Source organism: Balaenoptera physalus, assembly GCF_965194825.1.
Source record: "Balaenoptera physalus genome assembly, chromosome: 6".
Lineage (NCBI taxonomy): Eukaryota > Metazoa > Chordata > Mammalia > Artiodactyla > Balaenopteridae > Balaenoptera > Balaenoptera physalus.
Window position 1 is genome coordinate 63,050,912 of NC_138885.1, and position 17,992 is coordinate 63,068,903.

At 39.2% G+C, this 17,992-nt stretch overlaps 1 protein-coding gene across 1 annotated transcript in view; it reads right to left on the reverse strand.

The window, feature by feature from the left end:
- The window catches only part of LRP2 (LDL receptor related protein 2), a 199,779-nt gene that overhangs the window by 70,068 nt on the left and 111,719 nt on the right, over positions 1–17,992 (reverse strand). Inside the window, exons 32-38 of the mRNA XM_082465320.1 lie at positions 13,914–14,080; positions 12,827–12,970; positions 8,989–9,098; positions 6,698–6,875; positions 4,434–4,647; positions 3,041–3,277; positions 884–1,072 (exon numbers count right to left, since the gene is read on the reverse strand). Of these exons, the coding sequence (XP_082321446.1) occupies positions 884–1,072; positions 3,041–3,277; positions 4,434–4,647; positions 6,698–6,875; positions 8,989–9,098; positions 12,827–12,970; positions 13,914–14,080 (1,239 nt within the window). The remainder of the gene's footprint in view (positions 1–883; positions 1,073–3,040; positions 3,278–4,433; positions 4,648–6,697; positions 6,876–8,988; positions 9,099–12,826; positions 12,971–13,913; positions 14,081–17,992) is intronic.

A 17,992-nucleotide genomic window follows, 5' to 3' on the forward strand; every position in this document is an offset into this window, starting at 1 on the left:
TTGGCCGACAGGCTATAGGCTGTTGACCCTTGTTTTATCTATATCCTCAGAAATAACGTAGTAAATTTGTAATCAAGAGTGGAATTTAAGAACCAAATTAAAGCCTTAAAGCCTAACCATATTACCATGTTTACTATTGGCAATTAACTATTATAGTATCTAGATTTTCATAATATATTTTAATATTTCTAAGTGATATCTACTTGCCAGGCTTGATAACACACAATGATACCTATTTTGATATAATGGGATTATATTCTAGAAGTATAATACATTTGTTTGTCAGTGTATCATTAAAAATGAGTGGTAATCCAAAATTAAGTACATGAATCAGTATAGCTAAGTTAATATAATATTGGGTCAGGCATTTCAATTTAACTACAATAAAGTGCCTAATAATCAAAACGGTTTTCATACATTAACATGAGGAAGCAATTAAGAATTCGGCAAGTAAAATTGCTAACCTTTAAAGTAAATGTCATATTTCATGGTTTACATTATATTTTGACATAGCTTTCTCTTTGAAAATTTAGACATTTCTAATTTAGAAATTAGATGCTCATCTAAGTGTGAAATAAACCTACATAATTAAATATTTCTATCCATTTTGCCTACAGTTTGATCCTGTTAATAATAGAAGCAAATGAGATAATCTCTAATGAATCTGTCAACTGAAACACCTTAATCATTAACAGACACAAGTCTGTTACATTTATTCTAAAAACACAATTCAATCTATTTTAAGTAATCTCAATAAACATTCAGAAAAACAGATCTGTCGCACTTATGTTAAACTTTATAGCGTAAATAAGATGATAAATAAGAAATAAGAAATGGGAACACGAAAAGCCTTTTCAATAAAATCACTATATAGCTTACCCACCTGCTACCCAATCCACTGCAATACCCCGGACTCCATTTTCTCCTATCCCATCTGTAATGATGTTTGTAAAACTAGTCCCATCTGGTCTGATTCTACGGATTGCATTATTAGATGGCACAGAGTTGCTAAAATCACACCAATAAATAAAGCCAGAAGATACGTCCACATCCACGTGCAGTGCATTTCGTCCTAGAACATTTAAGAAAAGATCATTAAACAATACTCTAGCTTGAACTAGAACTTTTAAAAATGTCTGCCCTTCCTCTCAAACTCTCATTCCCAACACCACCCTGCTCCAACCATGCCCCCATTATGAAATAAAACTATTTATTTCCCAGTTGCAATGAGCACACTTACCCCCAGATCTTAGTTTCTAAGAACCACTTCCCACAGTAAAGAGCACTGGCTCCTGGGAGAAATGGCTAATTATAGGTTTGGGAAGGGAAGGTACAAAGTGAGCCTGGAACATATTTATTAGACCAAGAAACAAGGAAGCACTCAAACACTAATGGGATCATGTCGAAAAAATACAGGCAGCCACTTCGAGAGGCTCTCCCCGGCCAAAATGGATTGCCTGAAGCATCAAAAGAATAATTATGCTAAATGATTCTATACTGAATTAAAAAAATAAAAACTTGAGTGCATGTGACAATAAAAAGGAGAGCTCTCCTTTATAGAAGAATGAATGTAGGGACTTCCCTGGTGGTGCAGTGGATAAGAATCCGCCTGCCAATGCTGGAGACACGGGTTCGACCCCTGGTCCAGGAAGATCCCACAAGCCGCAGAGCAACTAAGCCTGTGCGCCACGACTACTGAGCCTGCACCCTGGAGCCCGCGAGCCACAACTACTGAGCTAGCATGCCACAACTACTGAGCCTGCGCGCCTAGAGCCCGTGCTCTGCAACAAGAGAAGCCACTGCGATGAGAAGCCCACACACCGCAACAAAGAGTAGCCCCTGCTCGCCGCAACTAGAGAAAGCCTGCGCACAGCAACAAAGACCCAACGCAAACAAAAACTAATTAATTACTTTTAAAAAAGAACGAATGTAGAAGGAATGATAGAACAAGAAAAATCACCATTTTGCAATGCCCAATTAAATAATCATTTCAGACAAGGATCATCAATGGCTCAAACCAATGAATAAAAGGTGCTTGGGGAAAAACATTTTCGTGGGTACCAAAGTGTGACCCCAAAGATTTCATACAAATTACAAAGGGGGAAAAAAAAGCAGAGACTTCACAGTGACCACCTTAACCAAATGATCAAGCTTAAGCATTACTAAGAGGGGGACAAGCTGACATTATGTCCTTTTTAATGAGATTCTGTATCAGGGACACAGCTTCAACTATGAAGGATTCTTCTCAAGTGTGTTCAACCCCAATCTAATCAAGCAATTAGACCTAACTTTCATTTCATGGGAAATCAGGGTATAAATTGAATGACAAGTTAAATGACACTATGAGGAAGTAATCAGACATCCTCAATGTGAGATGCTAAAAAGACAATAGGTTTGTATCTTCAAAAAAATCACTGTCATAACAAAATACTGGGGTAACTACTACAGATCAAAAGACACAAAACAGACATTCCAAATACGATGCATGAATCTTGATTAGATCTTGGCTGGAACAAATCCACAGCTATAAAAATATTATGAGGCCAACAGGAAAAAATATGAATTCGATGACAATGCCCTTCAAGCTGCATGCTAAGCAGACAGGGGTGAAGTGTCATGATATCTGCAATATATTTTCGAAAGGTTCATTCAAAATGTATGTATATGTATGTATACACACATAAACACACAGAGACTGAAGGCGCAAATGTGGTGAAATGTTAAGAATGGTTGAATCTAGCGGGTATAAGGATGTTCTCTATACCTTTTTTTCAACTTTTCTGCATTTGATATTTTTCAAAATGAAAAGTTGGTTGAAAAACTTAGTGACTTTATTTGCAAGATGGTAACTTAGGTCCATGACTTTTTAGATATAAGAAAACAGAGATGAGTCATGAGGACATGTGAAAATGGATATCAAGCAGGATAAACAAGCTTCCTTATGTGCTGAATCCAGACGTGGAGAAATGCTTTATGGTACCAAGGACTTCAACATGGCACCAGATGGAGTCAAATGTTACTTATACTGGAGTTGGCATACCTTGGCCTGCCACTGGCACCATGGCTTCTGAATGATCTGACAATTCCAAGCTAAAGCCCCTGATTGCCCACAGCGTGGAAACAACAATGAAAGAGTGATATGGGGAGCAGGTCCGATTATCAGGACTGAGTTTAAATCCGGTGGCACAGGCACATGAGAACAGTCTTCCTGGTAGAGGCAGGCAAATCTGCTGACAGGCATTCACATTGTTGCTACAGCCATTTGAGGATTCGGAGCCTAAAAGAAATCAAAATTAGTTTGTAACTTTTCACCCCACCTACTTGCCACTCCATGTCAAATTTTTCAACTGAGTCACCAAATAAGTCATTATAAAAGTAAGTAACAAAATATGGAATCTGAGTTAACCTAAAAACAATATTGGAGAGCCGACTGCTTATAGAACTAACACGTACAGAGGTTTAAAACAGGACCACAACTATATAATACTTATATAGTTTATATATTATATAATAATAGAGAATGGAGCACCAATTGCTTTTCTTCCACAAATCATTCAAGAATTAGAGGAATTAGGGAGGTCAGTCAACAAATTCTAATTTTTTTTTTTTTTGCCCTCTTGACCTATGTACTGGCATTTTAAATTATATCAGTTTTAATTACATGATCAAAACTGTGATGAGCATTTGATTTAAAGTATATTAAATAAGAATATTTAAGGGTTTTTTGAACATGCAATAAAATAATACCAAGTAACAAACCTAGGTTATAGGACAGCAAACAAATCTTTGGCTAGGGACTAAAAGCTATAAAATATTTCAAAATTATAAAAAATCATCTCCAGATCATAATGTTAATATAAAGGGGCAAATCAGAAGTTAGATTATCTCTGGGAAAAAAATCTATTGAAAAAGGCAACATCTAAGAGTATTCCTTTTAAGATTAAAAAAATTCTATCGTGTTAATCACTTTCCCAGCAGATATCCAACAAATATTTACTGAGCACCTCCAATGCTCCAGCAACTATTCTAGTTACTGGGGAGAGAGTAAGAAACAAGACAGACAAAATACCTGTCCTTATGGAGGTTACCTTCTAATGAAGAACCCAGATGATAAACACATACGTAATATGTCAGGGAGTACGATAAAATAAAAGCAAAGTAAGGAGTTTAAAGTGCCGGGGAAAGAATGGGAGTAAGTTTACTCTGCAGTCAATCTGGCCTTTCAGATGCCAGCTTAGTCTTTGACACTTAGCCATGCTTAAGACATGGTTATAATTTTTTAAATATCTTGGGGTAATTTCAGTTTGTATGCATGTGTATGCACACAGGTTTGTGCGTATGTGGGTTTGCGTGTGGGCATGTCAGTGTGCAGACACCCATGAATAAATATATATACACCCATGAATATGTATGTTTCAGTGACAAATACTCACCACGTCTTTGATAAATTCGAAGGCCCCTGAGATTTGGGACATTATCTCTCAAGACTATTTTGTTGGCCCCAGTAGCCTTGTCAACTCTTTCAATGACCTCATATTCTTCATCTGTATAATAAAGGAAGGGGCCATAGACAGCAAGTCCCCAGGGGTAGGAAAGATGGTTTACCAGGATCATTCGATTTGTACCATCCACGTTTCCTCTTTCAATCTGAAAGATCAAAATTTTCATTATTGACTGTTTCATGGTGCAATGAGGAAAATGTTTAAAACCAATATTCTCTTAATAATGTTTCACATGTATATAGCACTCTATCCTTTCCAGGGATTTCTGACTATATTTCTGACTATATTTGATAGTCACATCTACGTCGAACAGTAGGTCAGACAAACGTCATTGTGCCCATTTCACTGACAATGAAGCTGAAGTCCAAATAAGCCAATCAACTTTCTCAGATGGCATGGTGAAGAATAGGGGACTAATCCCTACGTGTGATATTCTGGTCAAGGATAATACACATTTAATGTCTAACTGGCCCTGCGTTTAACATCTTCACCAACTATTTCTGCAATGGAGATAGGAAACGTGCTCGACACACTCACAGAAGACAGCAAGATAGCGCTGTTATATCAGGACAGTAACAAGCCTGAGTCAAAATGACTCTGGTGAACTAGAAAAGAACTCAAGAATGAAGTTTCTAACAGGAAGTGACAAGCATTCTGCTCTGGAAGAAAAACAAAATGTAGACATAGCTGGTTTGATTTCATTCCAGAAACTTGTCTCAAGTGCCTCCTCTGTGCCAGGATCTGAGCTGAGTGCTGGTAAGAGAGAAACGGGGTGTGGCTCCTGCCTTCCTGGACAAGGGAACCCAGCAGTTACAAGAGCAGGTTATGCCCTAGAAACAGACAGAGGTTCCAGAAGGGTAGAGCACAGGGGAGATAAGCTCTGAGGGGAGCTGCTGAGGGAGTGACCAGGACCAGATGAGCTGACCACACTTGGCTGAAGTATCTGGAGCTACTTATCTGGGCCAGGGTTCCAGGGTTCCTTGTGGTTTTATGAAGACCACATGCCTCCATCACTAAAACAGGTTCATTAGTGAGGGTCGTGCTCTCGTCAGGGCTAGAGAGAAGTGGCTCAGAATGGTGGAAGTGGCAGAAAAAGGCTGGACCTGAGAGAATAGGCATGGGGACAAACTGCCAGGATTTTGTGATGACTAAATAAGGATGTGGTTATTAGAGTGAAGGAGGAATATGTGGGTTCTAGCCTAGGAGAAAGGATGGACAGTCATACCACCAACCGGCTCACAGATTCCAGAGAGCAGAGCAGATGTGGAAACAGGAAGGGGAGGGGGCTGGGGAGTCTGGTCTGGGACACGCTAATTTGTAAGCAGAAATCACACCATGTGGCACGAGCTTCTGCAAAGTGCTTTCACACACATCACCTACTTCTTTTTCACCATTATAAGCACAAATCAGGAGTGAAATGAGTACTCAGCGAGCTGTCATGAACTGAAAACCAAACCTACCGGACAATTTCATGGAGAGCATCCATGTCAAAGACAGATCTGAAATCACTCCTGTTCTTTAAAGCAAGGAAGAGACTAGCACACACTCAACATCCAAAACAATATTTTAGTTGAGCAATAATTATTACTGAGCACCTTCTATGTGCCCAGTCCCAGCTCAGCTGCATAAGCACAGTAGTGAAGATCAAATGTTATTTCTGTGAATGAACGGAACTGTATAGTTCCTGCTTCTTATTGAAGAATGTAATGAACTCCACCTTGGAGTTTAAAATTACCAGGAAAGGGAGTTTTCACACATGCATCTACCATGTTAGGACATTAGAGCGTCATATGTAGCTGTGAGGGGACATTGAGCTCAGAAACTTGCTATTTTTTTTTTTCCTTAGTCTCTGCAATCGGAGAGCCTTTGAGAACTTGCAAAGAAAAGCACTGAAATCACTGAAACATGAAAGAAAGGGCTCTTAAAGGACAAATATGAAATGAGAAATGGAATTATTTTATCTTGAAGAAAAAGAAAGAATGAGGGAAAAAATAAACATTCTGTAAGGAACCATGCACACACTATAAAGAACTGGACTTCAGGGAAAGAAGTTATTGAGAGAAAGGGCAATAAAACACTGGTACAAATGGCCAAGTGAGATTTCTTGAGAACCACTGCCAGACAACTCAGAACAATCCATGTCAGCTGTGCAAGCTCGGCAACGAAGAACAACAGACTAGAAAGTGTGCTCATACCACTCCTGTGCTGCTGACTGCCCAGTAGAGTTTCTGCTCCTCAATATCGAGGGTGATAAACGCCACATTATCAAGGCTCCCAGTAAAGAGAGTTTTTCGAGATGTGCCATCCATGTTAGCGCTGGCAATCTTGGGGGGAATGCCACTGTTGGTTCCTCGGTCTGACCAGTACAGTTTCCTACAACCATGAAAAACAAAGGCATTTAGTGAAACAGATGCTTTCACTACATATTTAAATGAAAAACATGTCTTTCTTGTCCTCAAGATGCACACCATTCAATGCAGGAAGTCTGAAACATTAATACCTCGTTACATCCAATGTGGAGGAGTCCTTAATCGGTGTTCTCTAATGTCTGTATACTTCTCAGTTATTATTGGGGGAGAGGCCATTTAAAATGGTATCTGATACAGGATACCATTTTCCATTGGTGGGCAATCCTTTAGCTTGGGCACACAGGAAGTTCATGGACTAAGAAGAGCCTGTATCAACAGTCGATCCTTTTCAAAGACTCAGTATGCCCAGCACACTAGGAAGGACAAAGCTAATGTAAATGTGGTCAAGTACCTCCCTGATCACCTCTCAGCCCTCTTATTTAATTCTCTTCCAAATCATCTACCACAAGACCAGCTACTTTATTTTCTGATTTTCGTGATGGAAAATGCAATCTGTACACATGAACCCTAATCAGCACACAGAATTACCAAATCCGTGATCCATGAAACTTCATTAAAATATATAAGGGTTGCTTTCCATTTACAGTGAGGACATAACTTCTAGACTTGAATCCAAGTTTTCATTCCTTTCTATCTCACCTCCTGCTATAGCCTCAACAGACAACCCTCTCACACTCTTTCCCTATAAGTCCTCAAAACACTTAATTCCGATCATCTTTATATGCATACCTCTTTCACCACCAATCCAAGATACCCATCCCATGAATCTCCTCTTCAATTCTAAACTTCTCTGCCTCTAAGTTCTCAAACTCTGAAATTCCCTGCTTCAACCAAACTCTTCCATCTCTTCCTTGCTCCTATTTTATTTCTTCCACTGAACCTGTTCTTTGCGCTTAAAACTTGTCTGAGCTCTCAGTCCTTCAGGCCCTCTATGCCTGGACCTCATACCATTTTAACCATTTTAACAATATTCTGATTTATTCTCATGATCTCCCATTGTGCCTACCTTGCTAACTGCTAACCCTGAGTTCCTGTCATTTTCTTTCTCCTTTCCCATTCCAGGCTGCCAAAAGTTTTCTGGACAAAGTCACAAAACTCTTGTGAATTCTGAGTTCACTAAAAATTTAAGCTACCTAAACTTAGCTAAGAACTCTCATCCCTGACTGAACATTTTCTTCCTTCCCCTGACCCTTTCCACTCCAGTTCTGATCAATCTTTCTAAAATACAGATTAGGTTCTATCATTCCCTTCCTCCAAATTCCCTGCTGGCTCCTTATTTCTCAGAAAAAATACAGTGCAACTCCTTAGCATGACATTAAAGTCCTTCCCTAGACTTCCCTGGCGGTCCAGTGGCTAAGACTCTGCGCTCCCAATGCAGGGGGCCCGGGTTCGATTCCTGGTCAGGGAACTAGATCCCACATGCCGCAACCAAGAGTTTGCACGCCACAACTAAAAGATCCCTCATACCACAACCAAAGATCCCACACGAGGCAAGAAGATCCCATGTGCTGCAACTAAGACCCGGCGCAGCCAAATAAATAAATAAATACTAAAAAAATAAATGAAGTCCCTCCCTGATTTGTCCCCAGATGACTTTAGCTGCTGTATCTCCCACCTAGTCAATTGCCCCCTACTCGAAGTCTCTGGTTCCAGCCCTCTACACAATCATGCTAAATACCACCATGCCTCTGGGCCTTCACTGCTCTTTGGCCTCAAGTACCACTTCTCAGCTGCAACCCATCCTGCACCTACTGGAAGCCTTCTCATCCTTCAAGGTCTATTTCAAGTGTTTATCCACCCCCTTAAACCTTTCCACGTTCATTCAAAGTCAAAATGTATTACTGTTCACTCTTATAATTCTATTTTAAAATATCTGAAATTCTTGTTTGTTTGGAATTAATTTTAAGTTCAGTGTTATTAATTTGAAAAACAGAACACAATACACATTAAATATAACTTAGAGTTATTTCTTTCTTACTGAGATCTATATTTTTCAAATGTTGGCATATGAAATCACAAAAGGCCCTACATTTGAAATCTTCCATTTTATTAGACCATAATATTAACAAGAGTGGTGCTGTATAGAAGACATACACTACTTATGAATGAACTCTCACCCATTAACAGGATCAATAGTTATGCCAACAGGAAAACCAACTCCAAGATTTGTCCCATCATTGGTAATCAGTGTTTTTCCGTATCTGACATCTCCTCGGAGTGTCAAAACCTATATAAGGGGAAAATAAAGAAAGCTATGATGAAGGAGAACTTAAACACACAACGAATTCAAAGCATGATTGTGGTGAATGGGAGGGTTTACATGATATTCAGATAATCCCTAATTGCATTTCAAGGCTATGAGAAAATCGGCTCAATAGAAAATGGGAGTAAGAAAACAAAATCACCTCTCAAATTTCTATTTTCAATTCACCTAAAGTTCCAGGAGAGGATATTTATATGGATAAAAGAAAGATTCAAATGAGTGAACATACAGAATCATTGTCTGAGTGAAGCTACAGAAAAAAGATGAGAAAACTCTGGAAGACCAATGGGAACCCCATAGGTCTCCTGTACCCCAGTTGCTGGGCCATAGCACCCAGTGGCCCATCACTGCAAACACAGTTAATCAAACAGTCCAAATTTACACAGAGTTAAAGTGAATTCTGTGCCAAGTTAACAGCCTGAGTACAAATCCTGACCCGGCCAGATCTGACTATATGACCTGAGGCAAGTAAGTTCACCTCTCTGAACTTTATCAGTAAATGTGGATGACAAATTCCCTTCTGCATAGAGGTGCCAGGAACGTGAGACAATGCATGTAAAGTGCTTCACACAGCACCCAGCACAACTGTATTCAGTTTTTTTTATTGATCCATTTATTGGGACCTCACTATGTAGCAGGCCTTATACTAAGCATTATCGGATTTAATCCTCACAGTAATTTTGTGAGATAGATGCCATTATTATGCTCATATAACGTGATGAAAAAGAGGTCTAGAGAGGATTTGTGGTTTTCCCAATGTTATGTTTTTAAGTAATCTTGCTAGAATTGTTACAACCACAGTGTTATAACACTGTGAAACACCACAGAGGGATATGGATTACTGGACTAGATGCAGTTTCTTATAGAAACAAGGCTATTTTGGTATGCACTTGAGACAGAGATGAGAAAAACTCGTAAGAAATAAGAAAATACCTCTTGATTTGCATGAAGGCTTTTCTATAAAATTACATTTCAACACAAACTGATTATTTGCGTTTGTTTCTATCTCTGCCTCTCTATCTGTATACATCTCTCTCTCTCTCTCACACACACACACACACACACCACACACACCGCACACACACACACCCTTCTCTCCCTCACTCTTCTCTCTATATTTTTCTCTCTCCTGTGTGGTATGTTTCTCTCCTATTTGGACTAAAATAATTTTTCTCTTTTCAATTTTCCTCTTCCTGCTGCAATTTCTCTCCTTTCCCTAAGGATGGCTTTGGTTCAAAGGGAAGTCCGTCTCCTTGTGTTTTGGCAGAGATGGAGCTCTCTCACACACGGCCATTCGGTAGGGTTCACTCTTCAGCTACAGAATTGCTTTTAGTGAGTGAGCCCACAGCTACCCCTAGCGGAAGAGTTGGAATTAAATGTGAGTTTCTCCTACTCTGGAACGGATATTATACAGGTAAACAGTACTTGGACACTATTTCTGGTTTTTTAATCAATCTAACATTCATCTGGAAGAGTCACAATTGATACCACCAAAGGAAGAAACCGATAAAAACACTAAAGGGGCAATTTACCTTTATGGATAGTCTAAATATGTTGATGATTTGAGGGAAACAGGGCTCTGTATTCGCAGGAGACCTTAGCGTCAAGTACTTTTACTTACTGAACTATTAACCCCACTTTATAGATAAGGAAGCACAGACTCAGAGAAGTTATATAATTTGTCCAAGGTCAAACAGCCTGTGGGTAAACACCGTGCTTAGTCACAAAATGCATTTTCATGTCTCAGGGTCTTTATTCAAGTGGTTTTTTCCCCCTACTTCTTCATTAGGCAGAAATAAAGGATGCTCATCCTTCAAGACTTAGCTCTCAAGTAACCTCTTCGGGGAAGCCCACCGTTCTCTCCCCACACACTTACTTCTGTCCTTAATCACTCTCTTTATATTCAATGCACATATCACACTTACACTGGAGCAAAGATATTTGTTTATGTGTCTAGCTCTCAGATGTGTGAGCTACTTAAAAGCAGGAAAAACAAATGTTTGATTCATCCTTGAATATCCAGGATTAACCATGGCATCAATCCATGGAAAGCATTTCCTAGTGCTTATTGAATGAATGCATAAATGAGCAAGCAAGCCAGACTCGAAGCCAGGACTCCAAAGCAAGTTCTCTCTCCTCTGGACCTCACTGCATTTGGAGCACAATTGCCAACTTTAGGTTTCCGTGGTTAAAGTGGCCTCACCAATACACACACATGCACACGCACATACTCAGTTCTTCAACTGGTGCTTTACTGTTGTATCTAACCCTGATGGAGGAGACATGTGCCCTGCTCTTGGAAGAGTATCAGTCCAAAAGAGAAGACCCCACTTACAAAGCAGGAGCAGATTAACTGCCATTTGGAATGAAGACAGTTTTCTACTGAGTGGACTCTAGAGAGATGTGAGTTTGGTATTAAAGGTCTTGGGCAGTAAATATTGCCTGTGTTTTGATGGGTCAGTGATGTTTTTCGTTGAGGTTGTGCAAAATACCTTCTGTCACTGTCCAAGGGGGTTGAAGCAGGCTAGACTGCCGAACTTTGTGGTTTATAACAAGGCAAAGTTAGACCACCCACCTCCCCCAGAATCAGGGCAGTGAAGCTGACTGTTTAAGCCAGTTTCTTAGCCTCTGTGGGCTTCAGATTTTCGTCTAACAAAGAGCTTGAACCAGATGAGCCTCCAAGGTTCCCTTCATGTTAGGAGCTGCTGATTCTACCCGGCTTGAGATCAGCATACTGCATGCGTGCTGAGAATGTCCCCATCACTGTGACCGTTTACTACACTTGCCTGCCCTCGGGAATGTTGTAAAGATTGGATGAGATGATGTTTGTGGAAGACCTTTGTAAACTGTAAAGCACTGTTCTGACTATCGAATAAGCACTCCTCCTAGCAAATCTGCTCTAAATTAGCCACTTAGCTGCTGTGTGCCTTCCTCATCTTTAGCATTAATCTTTCTGAACGCCCCAAAGAGAACCAACTTACTAACTGGTGCCTCATCCTGAGCAGTGGAATGTCACCCTACTGTTGCTCTCCCAAGACCACCCCTTTGCATTAGGAATTCTCACTCTCAAAATTACTCTGAATTAATAATCCATCACGTAAGTTTTAACCTTGTCCCAGAGTGGAGCAAACCAGTACTAGTCAAGTTACCTCTGATTTACTTCATGTGATTTCATACCTGTGCCCCTATAGAATTTCTTCTGGGAATTAGAGTAAAAAAAACACTTATCTCAAAAAAGGAAAGCATCAAAGGAATTAGAATCAAGTTTCTACTTTCTGTTTCACTGTTGGAGCCATAGAAAGATTTCCATCTAAGAACAGAGGTAACCTATAAATTTGGTTTAGAACTGAAATAGTATTGAATACTTGATGAGGAAAGATAGTGAAAATGCCTTGCCTACTATCAGCTTCCCTTTATGTTGAACTCCTTACATAATTTTTTATTTATCTTTGTATATATCTTAATAAATTATCTAAAATCCCTTTGTATGAACAAGTTACCATTTATACTTAGGAGGAGACAAAGTAGGGCAGTAGAAAGTTCCAATTTTTAGGTTACTCCTTGGCTTCAGAGACTTTGATAGTTACTATTAATATCCCTTTTGCTTCCTCCATATGATAGCATTTCCTGAGGATAGATTTTACGTGAATAAGAAACCAGTGTTTGCGTCAATAGTATTATGGAATCATTACCTTAATTGACTGAGTTCCACGATTGGTATAATAAAGGTTTCTTGATAGCCAATCTAAGGCCAGGCTCGTAGAAGCCCCCAGACTTGAGAGAGGAACAAACACTGTCCTGTTGGTGCCATCTGTCTTCACTCTGTGAATTTCACCCTGGAAAGAAAGACAAGGAGGGCTGAGCTGTTTCCAGGCCACAGCTTCACTGCAGCTACTGTGTTTCTTTAACACGCCTAACACGTGGAAGAAAGGCAAAGTTTCAGGGCCGCTGGCTGGGGTTACTGTGTATAACGCTAACACCAGCAACACTCAAAACACTGATTTTCAAGCGCATCACAGGAATACACAAGGCTTACCATTCAGGCTCCCTCTGATATCAGCTACAGAAGTTTATTCCTTAACCACCACAGGCCAAAGAGTCATAAAAATAATCCAAGTCACAGGTGTGAATCAGGAGGCCAGGAGTATATTTTTCCACAGAGGTGACAAGCATCAACCACAAAGATCTTCCCTCTCTTCCTCATTTGTATTTTCCTTGCCCCTTCCCCATCCTCACAGGTTTCTTCCCTAAAGGGTGAGGAAAGGGTCCCAGTGGAAAGGAAACTGGAGGAGTGTTCTTTTTTATCCTAGAGGCAAAGATTCTGAGTAAAGGCCACAGTGGCCACATCAGATGCTTTCCTGGAATTCCCTTAGGGAACTACTGCTTTTGGTCTTGAGCGATGATCATTTTTATGTTAGTCTAATATCCTCATTTTTATCTTAGTCTAATAGACTAAAGCTCCTTAAGAGCAAGCTTTGTCACTGCTTCCTCTTGGCATGTACTCTGCAGTTGGAAGCAGCTAGTTCAGTGCAGGGAGAAGAGTAGTCACTTAATACTTGCTGAATGAATAAATATACCCAATAGCTTAAATGTGCTTACGATAGGGTCTTTGCTCCAGGCCAACTTCCCATTGACATCCCTCACTAAATTAAAAAATGCTCAGTGGTAAATCTATTTATGTCTGGGCCATTTCCCACCCAGCAAAAATATAAGAAGGCTTCAGTGCCGGTAGGCTCTTCAAGAACAAGTTGCATACTTTGAATGTTATTCGAAACTTACTGGGTTTTCAAGCCAATAGATGAATCGCTCTGAGTAATCAACTGCAACATCATAACCATTCTGTATCCCTGATATGGGCACCATAGCATCAAAGGTCTTCACCTCAGGGTTAAGGGAGATTCCAAAAATTATACTGTGTCTTACAACTATTAGGAACGCTTCATCACCTGTGAAAATAACAGAATATCTCTCAAAATTATATCCCAGACATTTAGAGTAACAGAAGGTAATGGATCGGTACCATCTGATGGGACAAAATGCCACTGCAGAACTGCTGCAATAACTATAATGCATGATGGATATTTCACCAGATAATCCAGGGCCTTCCATTGGGTTTCAATGGGTTGCTGTGTCACCAGACCACCAACTTCACACATAAGACCTCTGGAATTACCCAAAGTAGATGAGCATTTACCATACTCTTCATTAATTCCTTACTCACGCTGCTAAACTATCCAAGTTTGCTAAGAGTCACAGACAAGAAGTTCTTCCATTTCTATATGCAGAATAACTCAGAGAAAGGAGAGTTCGATTTTGCCCCAAAATGTGAAAGAAAATTTATAGACTCTTCTTGGTGAATGGCAGTTCATTAGTTTTAATTATGTTCAGAAAATAACACCACAAAGTGTTGCCTAGCGTTTATGAGAGACTTTAATTACTAAGTAAATCTAATTTATGATCCCACCAATTGTTGTTTGACTAATGTCTACCTTCCACATTAGATTCTAACTCCCAAAGGGCAGTGACCCTGTCTGATTTACTCACTATTATGTCCCCAGAGCTTGGCTTATAATAGTTGTCTAATAAATATTTGCTAACTGAATGACCCCATAAATGAATAAATGGACGGATACATAAGTAAATATGTAAAGAGTGCCTTCTAAAGTTCTCAAAAGTATCTGTACATTGCAAATTAAATGTCTTCATAATGCCTTATTTAAACTACCAGTTCAAGTAGGCTCTTTAATAAATAATGAGGTCCATTTTCAAAGATGATCTTTATCCAAATTGTAGTCCCTTTATCAAAAAATTAATGAGGTTCACGAGTAGGATTTTATTATCATTCCTCTGTGAGAAAAGGAAAACTTTGGAATGTGAGTTTTGTGTTATTAAGACATATCAGATATAGCACCTATTAAGACACTATATAAAATGATTAATCATTGCATACTCTTCATGGGCTAAAAATGGCGTTTGCATTATTTTGATCATCCGGGAAGCTTTACATCTTCAGCAGGATTATTTTGACAATTTTTTCTTTACTTAACTTCCATGTCCTATTAGCTTTTCCTTGTTCCTTGTTCCTGTTTCCACTACCGAGAAATGACTCAATTTATTAACCTGGTACAAATCTAAAATAAAATTTGCAACTCTTCATGCTTAATACTTTACAAAGTATTACAATATATAGCATTTAGTCTTTCACAGCAACCCTGCAAAGTTGTTTTCAGAAACAACTGAGGCCAAGGAGCTTCCCACAGCTCTGCAGCTTCCACAGGAAACAAGGCAATGAGATTAACCCCCAAGCCTTGACTCTCTCAGCTGCTCCACTATGCCTCTCTTCTGAACAACTGCAATAACCATAATAATCGTCGCCACTTATTGAGAAGACATGCTACACAGCATGCAGCAAATAAGTACTACTTCATTTAATTCCTCTTCCTGAAGCCTCATAACCCTGCTTGTTAGGTAGTTATCCCCCTCCCCCAAATTTCAAATGAGGCACAAAGAAACTAGCATATCTAAACCAGGTCACAGCAACGTTGCTTGAACTCTCCAAAACCTATGTTCTTAATCACTCCTCTGCAAAAAGTGTAGGCTGGGTTACTACTTATCGAATATCAAATCACCACTCAATTCATTTGATTTAACTGCAGAAATTAAAAATTATGAGTTTAAGATGTACCCTGAATATACTGAGATGATATTTAATGATGTATTAATTATATGTTATAAATGTTCATTGGTTCAGAGAAACAAGAAGTATTTCCCAGTTTCACAGGGGAACTTTTACTTACTCAAAACCTGATTCTGTTCTTTTTAATGGGTAATTTTTCTTTTGCTTAATTGCAAGAATTGTCAACCAAAGCACTGTTTAAGGCCTAAAAAACTGCATTTCTCATCCATCAAACATGGGCCTTCCTGATTCCTCTAACAAGCTCTTCCCTTGAGAGCACGCAGCACTACTCCTTCAGCCATTACTCTTCCCTGGGGATGGGTTTCAGGACCTCCATCTGATCACTGCAGGTGTGTTTGAGAGGGTTTACAGCCAGTGAACATTTGTGGGCCACAGACCAGAGATGGGGTATCATTTAATGCTGCACTGGCAGAAGTGACCACTGAGACAGCAGGTGGCATAGGAAGGTGCATGAAAAGTGCTCTGTGGGAAAGAAAACAGGAGTGATTTTATGACTCTACACATCTATAAAGGAATGAGCAGGTGAAAAACACAGGAATGGAGAAGAAGCAAAAAGGGATATTGGAGGGTTTGTCATTCACTCAACATCTACTGAGTGCCACTGTGTGCCACGGGCATACATCAAGGAATCAGGTAGCGGATTTAGTCTCAAGGAACTTAGAGTCTGGAGGGCCAGACAAAGTATATGGACCATGATCATGAAAGAGTAGGCACAGCAGCACCTAGGGTTGGCTGGAAAGGAGTTCAGGAGGTCTTAGTCTTTTGAAATGAAAGAACATTTCTTCATTTTCTATTTTTCATGTCATGATCCTATTAAGATCAGTGTTAGCAGAGCAAAGAAGTGAAAAACAACAGTCAGGAATGGGAAATTTATGTTGTCATTAAGAGGTGACATTTATGACTCCCAAGCCTAGCTCCTCCCAAAATATGACCTTGCACAGCCCTGGATTTGCGGTTGTTAATTTTAGGGGGTGCTGGGAAGATGTTTTGGTTTGAGTTTTGGGGGTTTCTTTGGCATTGTGGGGAACGTATTTGCTAAACATTAAAAAACTATTTCATACAGAGAAAGCTCTCCCTTTAAAATTTTATAGCATAAAATTAGGAAAAAATAGAAATATCCCATAATCCCCCTTCCCAATGTAAGCATTACATTGCAACTTTTTTTTTTAGTTCACATATACTGGCACTCAGTTACCCAGCTGGTGCTCAGAAGCCGGTTGGAAACTATTGAAAAGGTTCCACCTCAGTAAAGTCAGTCCATGGGAAAACCACTAGTGGAATTATTTGTGAAACAACAAAAGGTACTACTATTTAGAGTTTACACTTATCAATCACCATCAGATAGTAATACAGATTACACCAATCCCCAATGCACAGTTCAACAATCTTTGTGTGGTGAAAGAATGCTTTGTATGCAGAATGTCTATAGCCCAGTTTAATCTTCTGCTGAAAGACTCTGAGGACACACTAAATTAAACAATGTCAACAAGGATTAGGTTTATAATAAAGCTCTGAAGAAAAATGGCAAATGTCAATCCCTTTGTAAGCATTACCAATAATTAAAATCTTTCATCACAAAAGTATCATTGCAAAATATTACATGTCGATGGAATTTGATAGTAACCTTACATCTGCATAACCTGTAAACACCATAAATTTCCTGGATTCAGGAATATACTTTCCATTTGAAAACTAAATTTCCCTCTAGATTGACTCTATTTTTCTCTTAATTTAGCAATTTTTTCCCATTAACCATTTAATTTTAACTTGTCTACAGCCATTTTTTATCAGTATCAAAACACATTTACTCCTCTTCACTGAGAAATGAAAGAAACTTGAGTTTAAACTACCTCTTTAGATTTTTAAGCAAAGGCAAATGATTTCTTAGAAATCTCCTTTGCGGATTGACTAAATCTTGTCCTTCCTTTCTTGCTCCCTAAAGTGTTTAGTATAACTCTCCACATACTCTTCAATCAACCCAGTAAGATATCTAGAATGAGATGAAGAATAAATTGTTCAAATAATCCCTTAAAATATTTCATACAGAGAAAACTTTCATTTTTAAAGTACCATACAGTAATAGTAAAGGTACTGAAACTGGAGTCAGAAGACACAGACTATGACACTCATTATTGACTACTGGTTATGAGAATAAAGATGA